At 28.4% G+C, this 19599-nt stretch overlaps 1 protein-coding gene and 1 long non-coding RNA gene across 3 annotated transcripts; one reads left to right on the forward strand and one right to left on the reverse strand.

Annotated features, from left to right (window-relative positions):
* The first annotated feature begins 1399 nt into the window (after positions 1-1399).
* LOC111632341 (homeobox protein orthopedia-like) lies at positions 1400-19276 on the forward strand. Its single transcript, XM_023376749.1, has 3 exons — positions 1400-1795; positions 2324-2610; positions 18249-19276. Exons 1-3 carry the CDS (start codon positions 1759-1761, stop codon positions 18882-18884), a joined length of 960 nt encoding a protein of 319 aa, XP_023232517.1. The 5' UTR covers positions 1400-1758; the 3' UTR covers positions 18885-19276.
* Positions 2724-8582, reverse strand: LOC111632342. 2 transcript variants are annotated; one of them, XR_002757845.1, is made up of 4 exons: positions 8497-8582; positions 8170-8421; positions 6618-6800; positions 2724-2833 (listed from the first exon to the last, which is right to left on the reverse strand). It is a non-coding gene; the product is annotated as an uncharacterized LOC111632342 (long non-coding RNA). The 2 variants fall into 2 exon arrangements; XR_002757844.1 differs by having other exon boundaries at positions 8170-8556.
* Positions 19277-19599: the final 323 nt, after the last annotated feature.

Consider the following 19599-nt stretch of genomic DNA (forward strand, 5'->3'; position numbering starts at 1 on the left):
AAAAACGTCATAGATAATAAGAAAATATTCTTTAAAAAAACCTTAAAAAATAATTATATTTTTCAGAATAAGATTTATTTCTTAAAATGAATTTATTTTCTATTTTTATTTTTAGAATATTTGTAAATTTTACAACATATCTTAATAAAAAAATATTATTATTTAATTCTAATTTGAAAATTTACTCCTTTTACTATAATTATAAAGTAATTTCAACGCTTTTATATATTATAAAATTAATTATATTTATAGTATCTTCTGAATGTGATGCCAACAGGTTATATAATATAAGCATCAGTTATAACTAGAAAAATGTTTAGGCCTTAAGTTATGTAAGTTTATATCTGTAATTTGTGAATAAAAATAAATAAATAGTTAAAATTTTTTATTGTTTTTAAGTTATATTCGATACAAATTTTAAAATTAATATTTTAGTGATGATGCGAATGCGGATGCGGATGAAGATGATGCAGACCAAATTTAATGAATTTTAAATACTTCTACACGTTTTGGTGGCAAAAATTCGATCACTTACATTTTATTTTCCATTAATTTTTTTTAAATTTATACAAATTTATCAATAGATTAGCTTGTTCAAATAATTTTTTTTCTAGTTAACTAGAACTAAAGTTTCAGGATAATTAGTGGAGTAGGCCTACATATACCTTTATATTATGCCATTTAAGTGTGAATTTATAAGGAATTTTTGAAAATTATTTTTGGAATTGTTATAGAAATTAAATAATAATAATAATAAGTTTAAAATAGTTTCATTTCTCTGCTTATTTTGTACTTAAATCAAGTCACCAAGGGAATAAAAATGTATGTAAAGTAAATTATGAATTCTTCTCTAATATATTTTACTATAATTTACTTTCAATATAAGGTATAACTTTAACTGTTTAAAAAAAAACCTGTAGAAAATCTCTCGTTAATAAAAATTAATAATTGAAACAAGTAGACGAGTTTGTTTACTTTATAAAGATGTTAGAGGAAATAAAAATCCGACCTCATCTTTGCTATATTTTTCTGTTCTCTAATTACTCGGAAGTTGTAAATTTTTACTTATCTTCCTTACTTAATTTAAGAATTTAAACGCGTTTAAAAATATGTTGGAGATCTTTAAACAAAATTAAAAAGTTGTAGAAAAGTTAGCGAGATGTTAAATTGTAAGAGAATAAAAATCACATTAGGAAGAGTAAAGAGAAGAATGGATGTAAAGGAGATAAGATCCTGTGGGATGAAGAGTTTTTTCTAGGAATTTTTTAGGAGGATGGCTTAAGATTTGAGTATATGTTTAAATGGAGGATAGATATACGACGAGCAATTTAGTATAGGAAAAGCAAGGAGTACGTTTGTGTGCATTTGCGTAGGGAGGAGGACGAGAGGAAGAAGAAATTTGAATCAAGCAAGGATAGAAATTCCTCTCACCTCTAACGGCTTGAGACGGAAGCAGAGGAGGCGAGGCTGCCGCAACCGGCCGAAACACTTCCCGGTTTCCTCAGACGTGTGCTTCACGGCCTGACAATGGCTGACAGGCAACTAAGCTGGAACCTGATTGGTCCGTTGTTGGTTTGCGCGCGGTGGCAAGCCTAGAACAAAAGGACTGGCTGTGTATATTGGCGTTTTAAACGCATTGGCAAATTCTACAGGACTGCAATTGATAAGAGGGGTTAGACAGAAACTGTCGTGGTGGCTAGCTGCAACCGTTCGCAACTTTTGGCACCGAGTTTTGCTTGGCGCCTTCAGTCAGACTCGATGCTCAACAATCTCCATGGAGCAACCGTTCCCTTAGGTAAGACCACACTCCCCAGCCGTTGGCAGTCAGGGAAGACAATTAATTGAGTTATTTCGCTCTTTCATTAGCTCGTTCTGATTTGATAGGTTTGCTGCTGATTAAATTTGTGAACAGGGATTAACTAGTTTACTGTCGGCCTATTCTATGCAGTCTCCTAAATGTAATTTGCCGGTACGACGGGACTGCTGCTCCGGCGCAGGTACTAGAGGCGTGGAAAAATGAGACCTCCTAAAACAAACATTTCGCTGTGTTTGTACATAGTTTTACAGTCAACGGACACTTGCCCGTTCTCGTAGTTTATCCCCCACTTAAAAATTTTTTCCATTTTTTCTTTTCTCTCCATCCTCCTCTTCCTCTTTGCTCTCTCTCTCTTTCGTTCGCTCTTATCACTTTCTTACGGTTTATTCTTTAGTGTTGGACTCTTTCTCTTGTTTAGGGAGTCACTTGCTTGACCCCTCACAAATTAAAACTAATGAAGCTGAAATTAGGTGATGAGTATAAACAGTGTTTTTCCCCATGTCTCAGTGGCAAAAGAAGACAGTTCGGGTGATGTATTGAAGCCGAATGGTGGAGTCGATCCGACGCAAGTAAGTCATGGAGGAACCATCCAGAATTTGGACAACACTTCGCATTCAGGTGGTCCTTCCGGAAGCGATGGAGAGAAACCTGTCAAACAAAAACGTCATAGAACAAGGTTCACACCGGCTCAGCTTCAGGAATTGGAAAGGAGTTTTGCCAAGACCCATTATCCTGACATCTTTATGAGAGAAGAACTAGCCATGCGCATTGGACTCACTGAATCTCGAGTTCAGGTAATTTTATTTATAAAAACATATAATTTTTCTACATATTACCATAATTCTCCATTTATAAATATTTATTTTCCATTCTTAACTGTGCTACAACTCTTGCGAATCCAAATTTATCCTTCTTTTCCTTAACAAACGCACTTGAAGTTGTTGACATTTATCGCGCTTCTCGTAACTGTTTCAAACTCAATTTTTATACAAAACTGAGAATTATATTCTTAATTTTCTGCCAAGTTAAATAGAATATAATCAGATTAACAAATATAATTCATTAAAACTTCAAAGGATAAAACTAAGAAGCAAATAAACAGCTTTCATTTCGAAAACACTTGTTATCATTTGCCTCCTCCACCTCAGCCCACATTCAACCTTCCCTTAGGTTCATACTGACACAGGATTAACTGATCCCACCTAAAAGATGGCAACCTTACACTGGTGCCAAGGAGTGGGTTTTCAAATCCCCTATCTCCACCCAGTCGGCTACCTTACACTTGCAGCAAGTTAGCCCAGGTTTTGCACTTAGAGAGTTTATACAACAGTTTTATGATCATTGTTTTTGCAACCTATTGTTGATTATGATTTAAATGTTTGATCATTTTTCTACATTGAAAGTGGCAGCAAAGTTATAAAAGTTCTGTCAAAAATTATTAAATAAGTTTCTATTATTAAAATTCTATTATTAAATAAATTTTGTAACTTGCCTTTTATTAAATTCCATAGAAGAGGTTCTGCATAGACTACATCTACCTCAACTACAAAAAAGATTTATAAACTAAGAGTTTATCAAAATAAAGTTTATTTTAACAGTCTTATTTATCCTAAAGTTCTCTCTTCATGCTAATACCTTTTATTTTCAGAACAAAAGCTGTTTTTATACTTCNTGAAATCAAATTTAAATTGTGATTTTATTTATTTTTTGATTTTATTTAACGATATAGTTATTATTGTATATTTTATTATAAAATTTATTCATTTATATTATTTTTAAAAATAAAAAGTTTTCAATTTAATTCAAAGAAAATTTGTCGTGTGTTTTTTTTTAATCTAAAAAATTATGCTTCATAATAAATCATTTAAATTTTAGATTAATTTATTAAATTTTCTATAATTCTTTTGCGCTTCCTTAAAACCTAAGATTTGTTTTTATATATGGAATAGGAATTTTAGTTTTCGTTTTTGTTTATTCCGCTATTGTTAAATATGATTTGAAAGGTTTAGATACGTCAGATTACAACAAACAACTGACACGAATTGAATAAGAGGAACTGAACATGCATTGATGTTTTCGGTGGTTTGCTTCTCTCAAGAAGATGAAATCTCCAGTGGACTTTTCTTGTGATCTACCGTTTCTCAAATTGATCCGATGGTCTGCTTGATAGAAGAAGAAAGTACCATTGGTATTGGACGATTTTTATGTAGAAAAAAAACAAGCTAAAAATTTCCAAACAGGAACGATATGACGCTTTAAATTTTATATTAAAAAAAAACAAAAAATATCTAAATCCATTTATACGATTACTGTATTAGATATAAAATTAAAAAAAACTTCAATAAATGCGTTAAAATAAAAATTATTTAAGCTTATTCGAAAGTTTTAAGTTATGTTTTATTTAATATTTATAATTATTTATCGTTTATATTAGTCTCTTTTCTTGTATTATTAATTGATTGGTGAAACGGTTTAATTGTTTATTTCCTAGACTAATGGTGTTAATTGTTATTTGAATTTTCTTTAACGAAATATAAAAATATAATCTTTGTTTTATAATATGAATTTAAAAACGTGCAAAAAAATTCTTAATCATTTCTTTCACCTTTCCGATTAAATATCATTAAACGATTTATAATTTTCTTAAGCTTTACTCATTTGAATAGACTAGTCAGTTCCCCTGTAAAGGTCTCTTTACAGCATTGACTTTTGTTATGCAGTGAAGCTCCCTTCGTCATTGTTATACGTTTATTGCTAATTAATCATACTTTTTTCCTAAATTAATTATTTATTTTGGAATTATATAAAATTATAACTTAGGACCAATTCAAATTTTAAGTATTAATTACAAAATTAAATTAATTTATATTATTTTTTCCCTCTTATCTACGTAACATTTTATTTTAGAACCGAACAGAGCAATACAATTGTGCGAGTTATTTAATTATTTGTTTTTTTTTAATTTTATAAGATAAAAACGTAAATTACGAATTAATTAAATTTTTATATAATTACATCATTATTTAAATATTATTTTCTAAATGATTGGACGATTGTTGTTAGATTGGATTCAATCGAAACAAATTATTTGTTTAATTATTTTCTTCTTTAAATATTACAATTGCTTGTAGATAAACTAGACAATATGTTGTCGCTCAATATCAAAACATACAATCCGATCTTACAAAACTCTCCATAAATTTCAGAAAAACAAAGTCAGAATATCACTTCAGGTAGCAGTCATAATTTATAGATGCACTGGCTTGTGTCAGCCACCGTAATAATTTCTAATTTAGTTTGGTTCCTCTCTCGTAATGTCGAGTTTTAAAAGAACGAAAGGCAAAATACGGAGCCATACAGAATGTATAAGGCCTACAATGCTTACTACATCTCATAGTATCATTAAAGATCGCATCTCTCGTTTAAAACATATATATATTTTGATAGTCATATAAAAGGCTTAAAGGCTTTAAATTGAAGGCCTTAAAAATAATTATAATATTCGAAATAATCTTGATGAATGTTTTCTTTTTTTTTAATATTTTTTTAGAAATTCTGGAGCAAATTTTGGTTCGGGAAAGGCTACAACGAAGTATTATAAAGTTTTACTATTTTGTTCTTTAATGTGTTTGTTATTTGTTTAAACTAAAGGAAAACTTTCATTAGTTAATGAAAACGTAGGCCTACGCCTACTTACTTTGATTTTATAAGGTATATAAATTTAATTTAGACTTTTGGATACGTTTTTTTCCTTTTATAAAACACTTAGCTTTTAGGATAATATTCTAGGTTTTAATGTAATAAGCTCTGTCTTTTCCACTTCAGTTTGAAAATAAAATAAAAGGTGTACACGACTCTATATTTAATATGTGTTGACTACTTCGAAAGCTCCATTCATAAGCAAAATTCATATAGAATTTCAAGGATTTTAATGTAAAGTTTATTATTTAAACTCATTGATCAAAATTACATAATATTTGTATGTAATATTTATATTTTGTCACATTAATTTTAATTTTATAACGTTGAAAAGTTAGAGAGGAGTATCTAAAGAAATTTATTAGCAATCTAATTATAGAAATTTAATATTAAATATTCGTAAATACATCTCTCTATGTTTAAATAATACTATTCTTCTAAATCAAGATGCTTAAATATTCACTCTTAAAGCATTTATACTCGTAGATTAAATCATTTATTCATATCAAAACTAACGAAAATAAGTTATTATATTAATGATGTTGATTAATTAAAGAAATTTATATTATTTTTTTGCTTAATTATTCTTGATAGTATGTGAGACGAAATAGGCAAGGAAATTATATCATATAACAGTCAAGACTTATGATTTGTTTGAGTTTATAATATTAAAAAAAATGCTCCTATCTTTATTTTAATATAGGGTCATTATTGGGAAAGTAGGGTCATTTGAACCAAGTCGCGTTTGTATTAAATTAAATAAAGAACAATTAAGTGTTGTGCAAATATGTCGACGCATGGAAGAAAAAGACGAAAAATCACACAAGTTAGTGAAGTTTGTAGAGAAGTTGTGCTGACATTCAGTGCGACGTGTTGGGTCCCCGGCTAATTTCAGCCTCCCGTTTCGCTCCGTGGTCCATCTAATCCCGGCCATTTATCTGTGTTTAACACGGTGGAGGGAATGTTGGAGGGGAGAGGTTGCCTGTCGGTAGGATTAGCGACCTCCGGTGGCGGAATTGGACATTACCATGTGACAAAAATGTGACGCTAATATTTATGGTGTTTCCGACTCTCTAATCATCCGGTGGTTTTTCTCCTTTACCTGAAACAGAGTTTTGGTCGAATTCGTTAAGCCCTACTCCGTGTGTTGGTAATGGCGGAAGATGTCATGTACTGTAGACATGCCGCGTAAACAACAGTCAATGCCGACATCGGGAATTAAGGTGTCTTGCTCGTTTGATGCTCCATTCCGAAAGTGAAGCGAGTACCAACCAGAAGAAATAAACTGTCAAACAACAACAAAGTTTAAATTTACTTGTAATGAAATTACAACCCCAAGGAAAATATCAGAAAATTCTACTATCAAATTTCGATTTATACGACGTTTTTAATCCAAGTTTTATAATTTTGGATGGTAAAAGAATAGATTAGAGAATTACATTTATTTCTATATATTATATAACTAAGTAGTTTACTCTTCGTTCTTTAACTAGAGAATCGCATCATTTAACTCGTAGAGAGAGAGAGAGAGAAAGAGGAGTATTTTTAGACGCTTGCAAATCGCTGCAAATTTTATAATTTAGAATATTTAGACGTTTAGTAGCTGTCTAAGAATCAGAGTTGCGTAAAAATTTCTCTACTTCTTGATGAGGTAGTAATTATTCTTCTAATTTTGGAAGCTGTAACGCACTGGGTCAGAAAGATACCATAACGGCACTAACAATCAAAACAGAAATAACCGAGAGCATTCCTTAAGGAGACATTCAGGCGATCGAGAGAACTTGGGAGAAAATATTTTGGAGGATGTTGGTATTAGGTGAAGCAAATAGTTTATTCTAAACGAGGCGAAACATTCATTTAAGACTGTATACGAGCACACCGCAACTCGAAACTGTGGAATAAATTTTACACCTTGTTAATTAGGCCACGAGCGATCTATTCCTTAATCAGAAGATCTAGATTTAAGTATTAGAAACAAGAAAGAAAGAAGTCGACATCTTTAACGAGAACAAATAGCGCGAAGAATAAGAATAAATGACGAATGGCACCCGATTTACGAATCGTTTAAAGTCTTATTGACTCGACTTCATTGAAGATAAAGAGAAGAAAGAACAAGTATCATTATTATCTTATTGTTGATTATTTTAATATTCAAAAATCGTATCGTTAGACGTCGTTATAGAGATCAGAAAACGTACCGAGCTTCACTAATCGGATAGATTTGAATTAAAATGGCGTACTGTGACTATAGAAACGTAACAGTATTCTGCTAAATATTGTATACAGATTAATGCAGCTTTATACGAATACGGGAACGTAACAAATTTTATTTAAAACCGAGTACAATGGCTGAAAATGGCCTAAGATGCGTAACAAACTTCATTTAAATGTATTACATTTGAGTTAAGCGGCCTACTATAAAGCCATATATTTAAAATAGATTAAATTAAACGAAATAAATTTGATCTAATATGATTAAAGAAATATAACAGACATTAATCGAAATGACAAACCAATTTATATGGCCTATAATCTATAAACTGTAACAAATCATACAAACTTAAGGTAGGTCGGATTTACGATAGACGAATAAAATACCAACCTATTTTTAAATGCTACTACTAAGAAACTTATGAACTATAATTATTACTTACCATTTAAACTGACCTACCTGGCGATAGACCAGATTTAAAACGCTTGTTATGCCATAGAAACAAAGGACTTCACTTAAAAGAGGTTTAGTTGGCCTACTGTGAGTAAAGAAAGGTAGCAGAGCATGACTTAAACTAGACATATCGGATTTACATGGTATACCGTGACGTTAGAATCTTAACAGACTTGAGTTAAACGGAGTAGACCGGGTTAAAGTGGCCTACTATGGTCATTCGTGTTCCCACGCCAATCGACTGCAATTAGGGAGCGATAAAATCAGTTGGAAAATAGGATTAGCAGAATTAAAGACCAAAATAGAGAATCCCTACGGTGAATGGTTTCCAATGAATTTGTCTTTGGTTTGCTGATTAACGAGTTGTACATCATTAAACAATATCTTTTATCTGATTGTTTGCTATACAATTGATGCTCAAAGTTTTCAAACAAACACTTAATTTTATTTATTCATTCCAAAACATGTTTCGGTGATTAAATTTAATGTTATAACTTGACTACTACTTATAAATAATGAATTTAAATCAAATTAAATTAATTTAATTTATAAATTTAATAAGAAAATAATAAAATAATTCAATTTATATAACTAAATTAATTTTGCTGCGAAGGCGTATCCTCTTATGAGAAACGAAGCGAAATTTTTTTTTCTGATGATTTTCATAATGATCTGAATGTGTTAAATCTATAATAAACTATAGATTAACACATATATTATATAATTTTGAGAATTATATTCTAAAATTATCTTAAGATAAACAACAATTTTCATTATTATATAAAAGATTCAAGCTCATAGATACAGAACATAATGTGTTCGACTTCTCGAAGAAAATCTGGAAAACATCCTCGATTTTTGGCTTTTACAGTTATTTAATATTTATAATTTATAGCTTAGAATGGATAATATTCTTATGGTAATATACGTACAATGGGTGATTCATTGACTAACAGGAAGCGGCTTATTTAAGTGAACAATGTATAAACCTATTCAGTTCAGTCTTTTGTGTGAGTTTAATGCGGTGTTTCCCCAATCTTTTTTTTATAGTCAATCCCTATTAACGTACTGAAAGATTTAGAAATAAGTTCGGAAGGGCCACGACCTACCAGTTAAGAAACATCGGCCTAAAGAAAATATCATACTATATAGGCTATTATATAGAAGAGGATTTTGAGTGATTTCAACCTGTGGCCTAAGATAATTTGCTAGCGATTTTGGTATTAATAATAATTATATTAATATCTCTAATGGAGATTTGAGTCCTATTCCGTCTAGAAATTCAAATTAATATAAAAAAGTATAAGCTATCTTGCCAGAAATCTTCCCAGGCCAATGTGTTATCGAATTGTTCATTGGTGTGGACTTATATACATTCTCAAACAGTAGGAGGCCAAATGTTTAATGGCAACATAAGAACTCGAATAAGATATTTTTAAATATGTATATAGTAAGATAATATATAAAGGTTTATTTATGCTATGACAACATAAATAGGACTTGTTTAGATTCATCCTATTGATAGCAGTTATCAAACTTAGAAACGTAAGAGGCCTATAAATAGAATTATATATAAATAAATTCTATCTTTATGCTTCCAAAGACCTAAGACAGCTTAGATAACAATGATAACAATTAAGTAACTTCCATATTCTCATAACATATGTATTCATCTTCGTACAGGAAAAAAAGGGGGAAAACGAGATCGTTCTAAGCTTAAACTCTTGCAAATTTCTTTAATTAGGGCCTTTTTAAGGCTACAAACAACAAAATATAATCATTTTTTTTTAATTTTAAGCACGGATTTAGTTATAAATTACCCAAAAATTGACACAATACATATCAGATGTAACTCCTGATCGTATCCACAGCGAACACATTTTAAAAAGTAAAATTTAGATCTATTTATGATTTATAAGTAGAAATCAAAAATAAAATATAATTTTAAACTAAAATTTTAGACAATTCGAAGTTAAATTTCTGAAAAATTCCCATCTAAAGATGTAAAAATAGGCGAAATGGAGACGACGAAACCGTAAGATATGCCGAACGATAATACGAGAATTTAATATAGGCCCTTTAAAATTTTAATGTAATTTTAGTCATTTAAATTTAATCTAATTAATTTCTTAATCCTAAATTTTATTTTATTACAGAAAATATTACAATTTATTCTCTAGTTATGATATCCAACATCAATGGATAGTGTGATACACAGAGAAGGGTCGAGTTAACTCTCCTTAGATCTACCCACTGTATTACATTATTAGTTTCTGAATTGCTAGTAAATTATAGCATTATTGCCACTTCGATTCCAAATGGGGCTTCTATAGGCTATAACATTATTCGGTAGAGTGAGAAAACAGCCGGAACTGCATATTTTCTAACGTCATCTGTACGTCAGAAAATATTCATTTCTCTGACATTTCCTGAATTTTATACCCGTCTAAGATATGCATTTCCATTATTTTTGCAAAATAAAGTATACAACCATCAATATTTTATATAAATAAATATATATATTTTTAATTTTCTTCGATCTGGAAATATATAAATTGCTAAAATATTCAAAGACTCGATTGCTCTGTACAATGTTTTTACATGGAAACTATGATTTATATATTTTATTATTGATAAATTTAATAAAATAAAACTAATCTGAATGCTCGAGATCATTTTTAGATGAGTAACAAAGCTAGAATATCAAATATTTCAGTGTTTTTTTTTAAAGATTTTTGAGATGTTTATCATCTCCAAAATGTATTTTTTCATCTTCTATTTCCATAGATCTTATGATTTGTTGATAGATTTTTGTGATGAATTTTAGAAAATATTTTCATTTATTAATAAAATTCCCACTCCTGTCTTTATTTCATTTTATTTTTTCAGTTTTATTTTCAATTTTACGTGTGATGTAACACCGAAAATCAAATTATTCTATCGTCATGTATGAAAAAGTCATCATCGAAAGGCTTAAATTTTATTCAAATTTAAGTAATTTTATGTTAATAATCGAAATATTTTGCTAATTAATAGATTAATTAGTTTAAAATTTTATTATTAATTTAGATTAGTCATTTTTTATTAAGTTTTTAAAGCTGATTTAAGTAATTAAATGGGTCAATGTATTTTCCACGCTCAATTGATGATAAATAGACTTTTAATTATCAAAATTGAAATGTTTTTTAGTTAAAAAGTTTTAAATTTAATAGAATATCTTTGTTTATTTTGATCACTTATCTTTAATTTTGTTTACAAGAATAAATATTAAGCGACATTCGTCGATAACGATTCAGCAGTAAAGAAAAGATAGAAAAATGTAAAATTTCTTAAAATTCTTTAAAATATTTTGATTTATTTATTATTATTTTATTAAAATATATATTTATTTTTATTATTCTTTAAAATATTTTAATTAAATTTGCCTTATTTACTTATCTGTTTCCTTGAAAAGCACGTCTAGTTTGTATCAAGACTGTTTCTTTGTCTAATAAAAGTTCTATTATAAAATCTAATATTTATTTTATATAATAAATAATTATTAAATTTAATTATTTATTTGATGATTTTTAAAAAAATAAAAATAATTAACTTCTACCTATCAAAAATCGTTTCTAGGCCTATGACATTGCTCTACATTCTTCGGAGATGGTAACCTTTCGAGAAATTATTTAACTTAATACTCTGTAAAATATTAATAAATATAGTTTTATAATATAAAAATATAATTTTTTAAATTTTAAACATGCTTTTTTATATATAATTTATCTCAAATTTCCAAAAAATAAGCAGAAAACTTATCACTGTTCGGTTTGAGTCGGAACGATAAAGGAAGAAAATAAGCCTATAAATTGAATTAATTAATGAATATTATTACTAAAAACATTCAGATTTATATAAATATATATTTAGAATAAACGTTAGTAAAATTAAAATAGAAAATTTTATAAAATTAACTAGATTTAAACTCGTTATTTTGAGTTAAGTTTTCGGATAGAGTAGGCAAACTTAAGATGTATCCAGTAAGAAGAATCCCGTCGTTTTAAATAATTATTTTTAATATTTTTACGTAAATTATGTTTAATTAATACTCAAATATAATAGAAAATCCATCGAAATTTAATTAATGTATGTAAAAATTATTGTTATGTTGCTATTGATGAAGATGTTGTTGATGAGGATGCTGTCGGATCAACAGCATCATTATATATTATATGATAAATTTGACAAGTAAATTTTTATTAAATATCAAAAATTTACATCAATAGACGTTAATATAATAAAACTTTAATTTATTTCTGATTCTTTTTGATTTCGTTTCGCGAATGCCAAGATAGAAATTAAATGCAGACAAAACGATTTTCTTGATCAAAATTTATGGATCATTATCGAGACTATATGTATGATAGATCTTAAGGTGTAAGCATTGTAGAAAATATAAGCGATTATTAAAGATAATGATTCAATAAAGTGTTTTTTAAAATTGGTTTTAAACCAAAAAAAAAATGAAGGAGAAAAAAATGATGATGATGAAGTTAGCATCTTTAATCTTTAATCTTACAAAGATGACGCTTTCATCATTAATTCCTGATCTAAATTTAAAAGTTTTACATTAAATACTTTAAGAAATATTTATATTTTTGAATAATTTAATTGTTTTTATTATTTTAAAATTAAATATATAAATTTACAGTAAAAAAAAAATTTATTTTTATTTTTTCACTCACTTAACGGCCTGAAATCTTCACAATAATACTAAAATAAATAGCATTTTTTCAAATAAATAAATTGAATTGATTAGAAATTTTAAAGAATTAATTAATAAATAAATAAACATTGAAGAAATTGCAAAATTTATAGATTTTTTCCCCCTAATTTTTGTAATTAAAAACACCATCACGCGTTAAGAAAATCGAGAAAATTCAATTTTATTTTATGGATATAAAATTCATCTGCGTAAAAAATTATTAAAAAAAAATTAAAATAAAGAATTTTCTTAATGATAAATCGATTAATTTATACAAATTGTTAATCTAAATTAAGTTGTTAACTAATATTTTTATCGATTTAAAAGTTTAAGTTTTATATACTTAAATTTAAGTTAAATATTATGAAGATTTATTTATTAAAGAATGCTTTTAAATTGAATTTTAAGGTTTTAAAATTATAATTTCTTATCAACGAGAGAGAGAGATCGTAATTAATTTATTTTATGAATGTTAAATGGAATAATTAAAAGCATTAAAATGTTTTAAAAAACTTATAAAATTTTGATTATTTAAGATGTATTTTGAACGTTTTATATGATGCGGAGAGGATGTTGATTATGAAATGGGGCATTACTTCTCTAAGTGATCTTGCTTCATCCCGAATATACAGCATCTTTACGATAAGATATGCGATGTTTNATAAATAAATAAAAATTGAAGAAATTGCAAAATTTATAGATTTTTTCCCCCTAATTTTTGTAATTAAAAACACCATCACGCGTTAAGAAAATCGAGAAAATTCAATTTTATTTTATGGATATAAAATTCATCTGCGTAAAAAATTATTAAAAAAAAATTAAAATAAAGAATTTTCTTAATGATAAATCGATTAATTTATACAAATTGTTAATCTAAATTAAGTTGTTAACTAATATTTTTATCGATTTAAAAGTTTAAGTTTTATATACTTAAATTTAAGTGCAATATTATGAAGATTTATTTATTAAAGAATGCTTTTAAATTGAATTTTAAGGTTTTAAAATTATAATTTCTTATCAACGAGAGAGAGAGATCGTAATTAATTTATTTTATGAATGTTAAATGGAATAATTAAAAGCATTAAAATGTTTTAAAAAACTTATAAAATTTTGATTATTTAAGATGTATTTTGAACGTTTTATATGATGCGGAGAGGATGTTGATTATGAAATGGGGCATTACTTCTCTAAGTGATCTTGCTTCATCCCGAATATACAGCATCTTTACGATAAGATATGCGATGTTTTATCAGTTAGAATAGTTTCTCGTATGCTCCTGAAACGAGATCGTTATTTTTTTAACACATTTATAAATGGTTCCGTTTGGCTACGTTTGGTTCATTCCAATGGTATCCAAAAGGTAGCGAGTTTCCTAGATTCGGCATTGAAAAATGATTATTATTATTCTTATTTTTCTAATTTTTTACGTTAATAAAAAAGGAATTTATCGATGGCCTATCGTGTGAAAATATAATAAAAAGTTTAGAAGGATAATCTACAAAGTTATACAGGTTTTTGCACTTTTAAAATGCTGTAAAGATGGAGATTCTCTGGAGAAAAAACTCGTAAATAAAAATTTAGTTTTCTTTTTCGTTCGTTTATAAAAAAAACTTAATATAAAAAATACTTTCTCGTATTACTTGATAGATTATTAGGCCTTAGTTTAAACTAATATTTCATCATATTTCGAATTAAATTATTTGTTTTAATTCTCTAGAAAAACTTCATAATGTAATTCGGGATACGCGATCTACCTGTTGGGAAATGTTATATACACTAGTATGGCGTTATCAGTGATAATTACGTTAAAGATTTAGATATTTATATAAAATTTATATTATTTTATATGCTTAGATTATAGAGAATCTGAAAAATTAATTTATTTAAATAAAAATATTATTTTAGGCTAGAATATAACGGAAAGGAAATCAGATTTCAAAACATAAATTTCAACGAAATGAAATAAATCTTGCTTAGATCTTGAAGTAATAAATAAGATTTAGATCTTATTTATTACTTCCGTATAAAGTAAACAACCATTTAAACTATAGATCATCTCTAATATATATATACAATTAGAATTGTTTATAGATTTCGAATTATGTAACTCGGAAAACAAAGAATTTCAGCTGATGATATAAGAATAGATTAAATAGAAGATTTAAGAGGATTAAAAATAATAATAAATTCAAAGTATTTAATTTCTAAAATTCACTTTTAAGAATAATCAATTAATTTTTCTAATTGAAACATAATTTTCGATGATTTTAAGACACGTAAAGTCGAGTAAACTATTATATAATTCGATTAAAAAAATCCAAAATTAAACACTAAATTAAAAATTATTAATTAATTTCGTAATAAACTTTGAAAATAACGTATAATTTAATGACTTTACATACTTTATCATTATAAAAAGCACTTAAAAGTGAAGATTTTCGGGTTTATCTTTAAAGAAAACAAATGAATTTATTAAACAAATTTTCATAATTAATAAAGTTTTAGAGAAAATTTTCTTTTCTTTTTTTTTCTATCCATTCAAAAGCATTTAGCGCCGAGAGAATATCAGCAGATGCATCTAACAATAGAGTTACAGTTGTCAATCAGGATGGTATCTAGTGATCGGATTGATAGAAGGTTATAAATAGAGGGGGAAAAAAGGTAAAAGTTTTAAAGACGAAACTTTTGTGAGTGATCTAAATAAGAGAGTGGCATAGGAGTAGCATCATTTCATTCCCCCCCGTTTCCCCTATTCCCCCTATAGAAATCCCTGAACTTTTCTTTCAACGTTGAACTTCCCTTAGTTTGTCCTCTTCAATGCAAGGTGACATTTTATCTGTTTCAGGTGGTACCCGCAAGGATGCAGTCTCGCTGGGACGGATTACTTTTTAATGGGACAGCAAAACCACATTAATATCAAATGCGCGTTTGCTGTACGGTACACCCCACTCTCCTGCTAGTGGAGGACTGGCTGCTTGAGATTGCTTCGTAGCTAACGATTCCCTTGAGCATAGTTGGCAGCGGAGAGGACGAAGTCGATCTATACCATCCACTGTCAACGTGTTCATGGATAATTTATAAACTGAGCCACGGTTTGACTCGGTTCCGCTTCTCTCCAGGGATTCAACTGCTTCCGACCGACTCCCCGACGTTCATTAGAAGACACGTATATATACCTGCGTTGTATAGGACAGAAAATATGAATATAGAGGAGGACGTAAAGCGTGCTTTTTCTCTATCCTCTTGGTTAATACAAAAGTGTCTTCTCGTCCTCCTTCTACCACCTTTTATTGCTTATCTTGTTGGTTATAATTTTTAACTTCTCATCCTAAACTTCTTCTTATATAATGTAACTTAATTCGTCTCCGTGTTAATTGGGATGATGATGATGATGATAATAATAATAATAAAAACATTTTTATAATAAGGAAATGCTTTAATTACAGCCTGTATACGCGATTCGTTTACAATTAAATTATTCTAAATTTAAATTTATTATGTGATGTTCATTAGGAGAGAAAATTATAATTCGTTAATTTTCTTAAATCTATTTAATTTACGGATTTAAATCGGTTAATGTATGATTTTAAATAGTATTAGACGTGGATTTACGTAGTTTAGATATGGATTTGATGCTTAAGAAGTGGAAAAACGTAACTTAAATCCCCCGCTTTAGCAAATTTAAGCTACGGATTTAAACACGAATTTTCCTTGTTTAAAATATAAATTACTTCATTTAAAATAAATCAAGATGCGAATTTTTATTTACAAATTCTTCTTACTTTAGGGTTATATAATAATTTAAATATTTTGTAAACATTCTTTTATAAGTGTTGGCTTATCTAAGGCTGTAGAAAATGTGATCCACATCCCAAATAACAACGGATGATGTGGTAACCGCATCATCAATAGAACATCTCAATAGCTTTGATCTTATAACATGGTTGGATTCCTCTTTATGATTAGGAGGATCGAGATTTCATCTTTAAAATAGTCTTCTTATACTCTTTAATATTGAGAATTAAAGCTAAAATTTCACAAAATAGGAGTATTTTAACACGAAAAGATTTTTTGTTAGACGATAAAAATTTAATTTTTGATCGCTTTCTTATATTTTTTTGGTGGAAAATACATGCTAAAAATCTTCTATCAGTTTATATAGGCCACAGAGAAGGATGCAGATTTACATGTTAGCATCTTTTTCATAAGATCAAAGGATTTATACACGAATTTCTCCTTTAAATTTAATAATATTAACGATAAAGTAATTCAAGTAAGAGCAAAGTTCAATATCCTACATTATTAACAAATGTTTAAATATTTAGAAATTTAATAGAATTTTCTAACGTTCATTAATAGAATTCCAGAGTATCACTTTCCTCTTTGAGAAAGATATATTTATTTAATTTCGAATGACAGTAGATCCTTCGAGACATTGCAGACAAATCTTATATAATAAATGTTTTAAAGACATTTAAAAACTAAAATATAATATAAATTGAATTGTTAAAATATAAATAAAATCAAAACATTTGTACATGACGTTTCAGTTTTGATAGAAAGTAGTTGAATTCTAAATATTACTTTAGGAAAATTGCATTTGTTAGAAATAAATAACTTTTTATTTTTATTTTTTAAAAAAAAGCATTTTATTTGATGATGAATTTTATTTATTTTCAACGATTTTTAACCATTTACAAACGTGAAATTCACCGAGGAGAGTAGAAAATCAAGGAACAAGTCGAACGATGCTTATGTTTTTAAACGCTTTAAATTGCATATTAATGTAATTTAATGCATTAACACGGTCAAAATAAGCGTAAATTTCAGCTGCAGAAAAAAGGATATGCACCGTAAATATCCATTCTTATGAATTATTCAAAAGATTGGTAATCTGAGATACCCGTTGACTGACAATATACAGTCGAATGTTTGTCACGAAAAATGTGACACGTCTTAAATACTCAGCTTCTATTGGTACTTCGAAATATGTAAAAATAATTTTGTTTAATAAATAAATAAATATTTTATGTCATAACTTTCATTTTATGAAAATATATTTAGTAGATATTTATTTAATTACAGAAATTTGCCTTGTTTATATTTAATTCATATTTTTGGGGGTTTTTTTAGAGATAATGTCGATAATAGATTTTTATAAATAAAGAATTTTATTTATTATTTAAATATAAATAAATGTTTCTGATGTAGATAGAAACTAATATTTGATTCTATTGCTTAGAAATTATTGTATATTCTTAGATAAAAAATGCGTTGATTTGTTTTGAATTATGCACTAATGTAAGCGTTAATTTGTTCAGGTTTGGTTCCAAAATCGAAGAGCCAAATGGAAGAAACGAAAGAAGACGACAAACGTCTTCAGGAGCCCTGGTGCCCTTTTGCCATCACACAGTTTGCCACCATTCGGATCGATGAGTGACGGATTTTGTTCCTTCGCCGCACCAGATACTCGTTGGTCCATGACAGCTGGCATGTCCCAAATGGGAAATCCGGGACTTCCATTGGGTCCTACACTATCCCGCCAACCGACTCTGGGACAAGCATTATCTGGTCCTTCGGCAGCGGCTGCTATAGGAGGCATGAACCAAGTGTCATCCCCATTGTCTCCCAATTCTCTCCCCTCCATCACGACGAGCGCCTGTTCTTCGGCCGTCTATCAGCCACCTTACGGTGGTCTCAACACGCTCAATACGCACGCGGGCGTGGCACCACCCCCGGGTTTGGCACCCGTTACAGCAGCTGGTATGCAGACGGCAACTGCCTCAAGTCCGCCCAATTCGGGCTCGTCCTCACCCCCGCAACTCGCCGGTGCCTGTAGTATGGGCATGGGCCACGCAGGAACGGCTGATACGTGCGATATGTGGAGAGGATCAAGCATAGCATCCCTACGAAGGAAAGCACTCGAACATACAGCTTCTATGTCCGTCTTTAGGTGAATAATAATTCTTGTGAAGAAATGTGATGCCAATTTATGTCCTGGACTCCATTCCTCTGTTTTATTTTGTATAGCAGCCAATATACAATTTAAAATATCCGTAGAAAATATCCAAAAAAACAAAAATGTTCCAAGAATCGATTCTAGGAACCTTGATTTTTTTAGTAAAGAAAGTCGCACTCGGCTTCAAAAAAAAAAAAAATACACAAAAATAGACAAAAATATAGTAAGACAGAGGAACCAATTTCATCTCGTGTTTCTAAATTGATCATTTTTCTAAGTACATATTTCATTTTCTTTCTTTAACGTCAATTTGTTTACATTCGAATCAAGAACAATGCTTTTTGCCTATCAACAGTTTACAAATAATTCCATCCGAACTCAACCTGAAGAACTGTGTCACATTGCTCCTGTTTTATCTCCATTTAAAAAACAATAAACCTTATTTTAAAAAATATATGGACTATAAAATTAATAAGAAATTATTAAATTTTAATGATTTTATTTCACACTCATCAAGAATTATGCTGTGAAGTAATGTAAATTTTTAATCGCTTTAGTTCTATATTAAGCTTAGACAATTTTACAATAATTATAATTAAAATTTATTTAACTTCTTAAAATTATTTTTTAAAATAATAATTAATAATAATAATAATCAGAAACATTTTCGCAATGAATAAAATCATTAAAACAAAATTGTGTTTATAGTATTT

Source organism: Centruroides sculpturatus, unplaced genomic scaffold, assembly GCF_000671375.1.
Source record: "Centruroides sculpturatus isolate CEXI.00-Female unplaced genomic scaffold, Cexi_2.0 scaffold766, whole genome shotgun sequence".
NCBI classification, from domain to species: domain Eukaryota; kingdom Metazoa; phylum Arthropoda; class Arachnida; order Scorpiones; family Buthidae; genus Centruroides; species Centruroides sculpturatus.

Bases quoted from the DNA above. Each gene is read 5' to 3' on its own strand.
- LOC111632341 (XM_023376749.1), top strand. From the start codon at position 1,759: ATGCTCAACAATCTCCATGGAGCAACCGTTCCCTTAG. The intron at 1,796-2,323 runs GTAAGACCACAC...CCCATGTCTCAG, and splicing joins TGGAGCAACCGTTCCCTTAG to TGGCAAAAGAAGACAGTTCG. The intron at 2,611-18,248 runs GTAATTTTATTT...TAATTTGTTCAG, and splicing joins TCACTGAATCTCGAGTTCAG to GTTTGGTTCCAAAATCGAAG.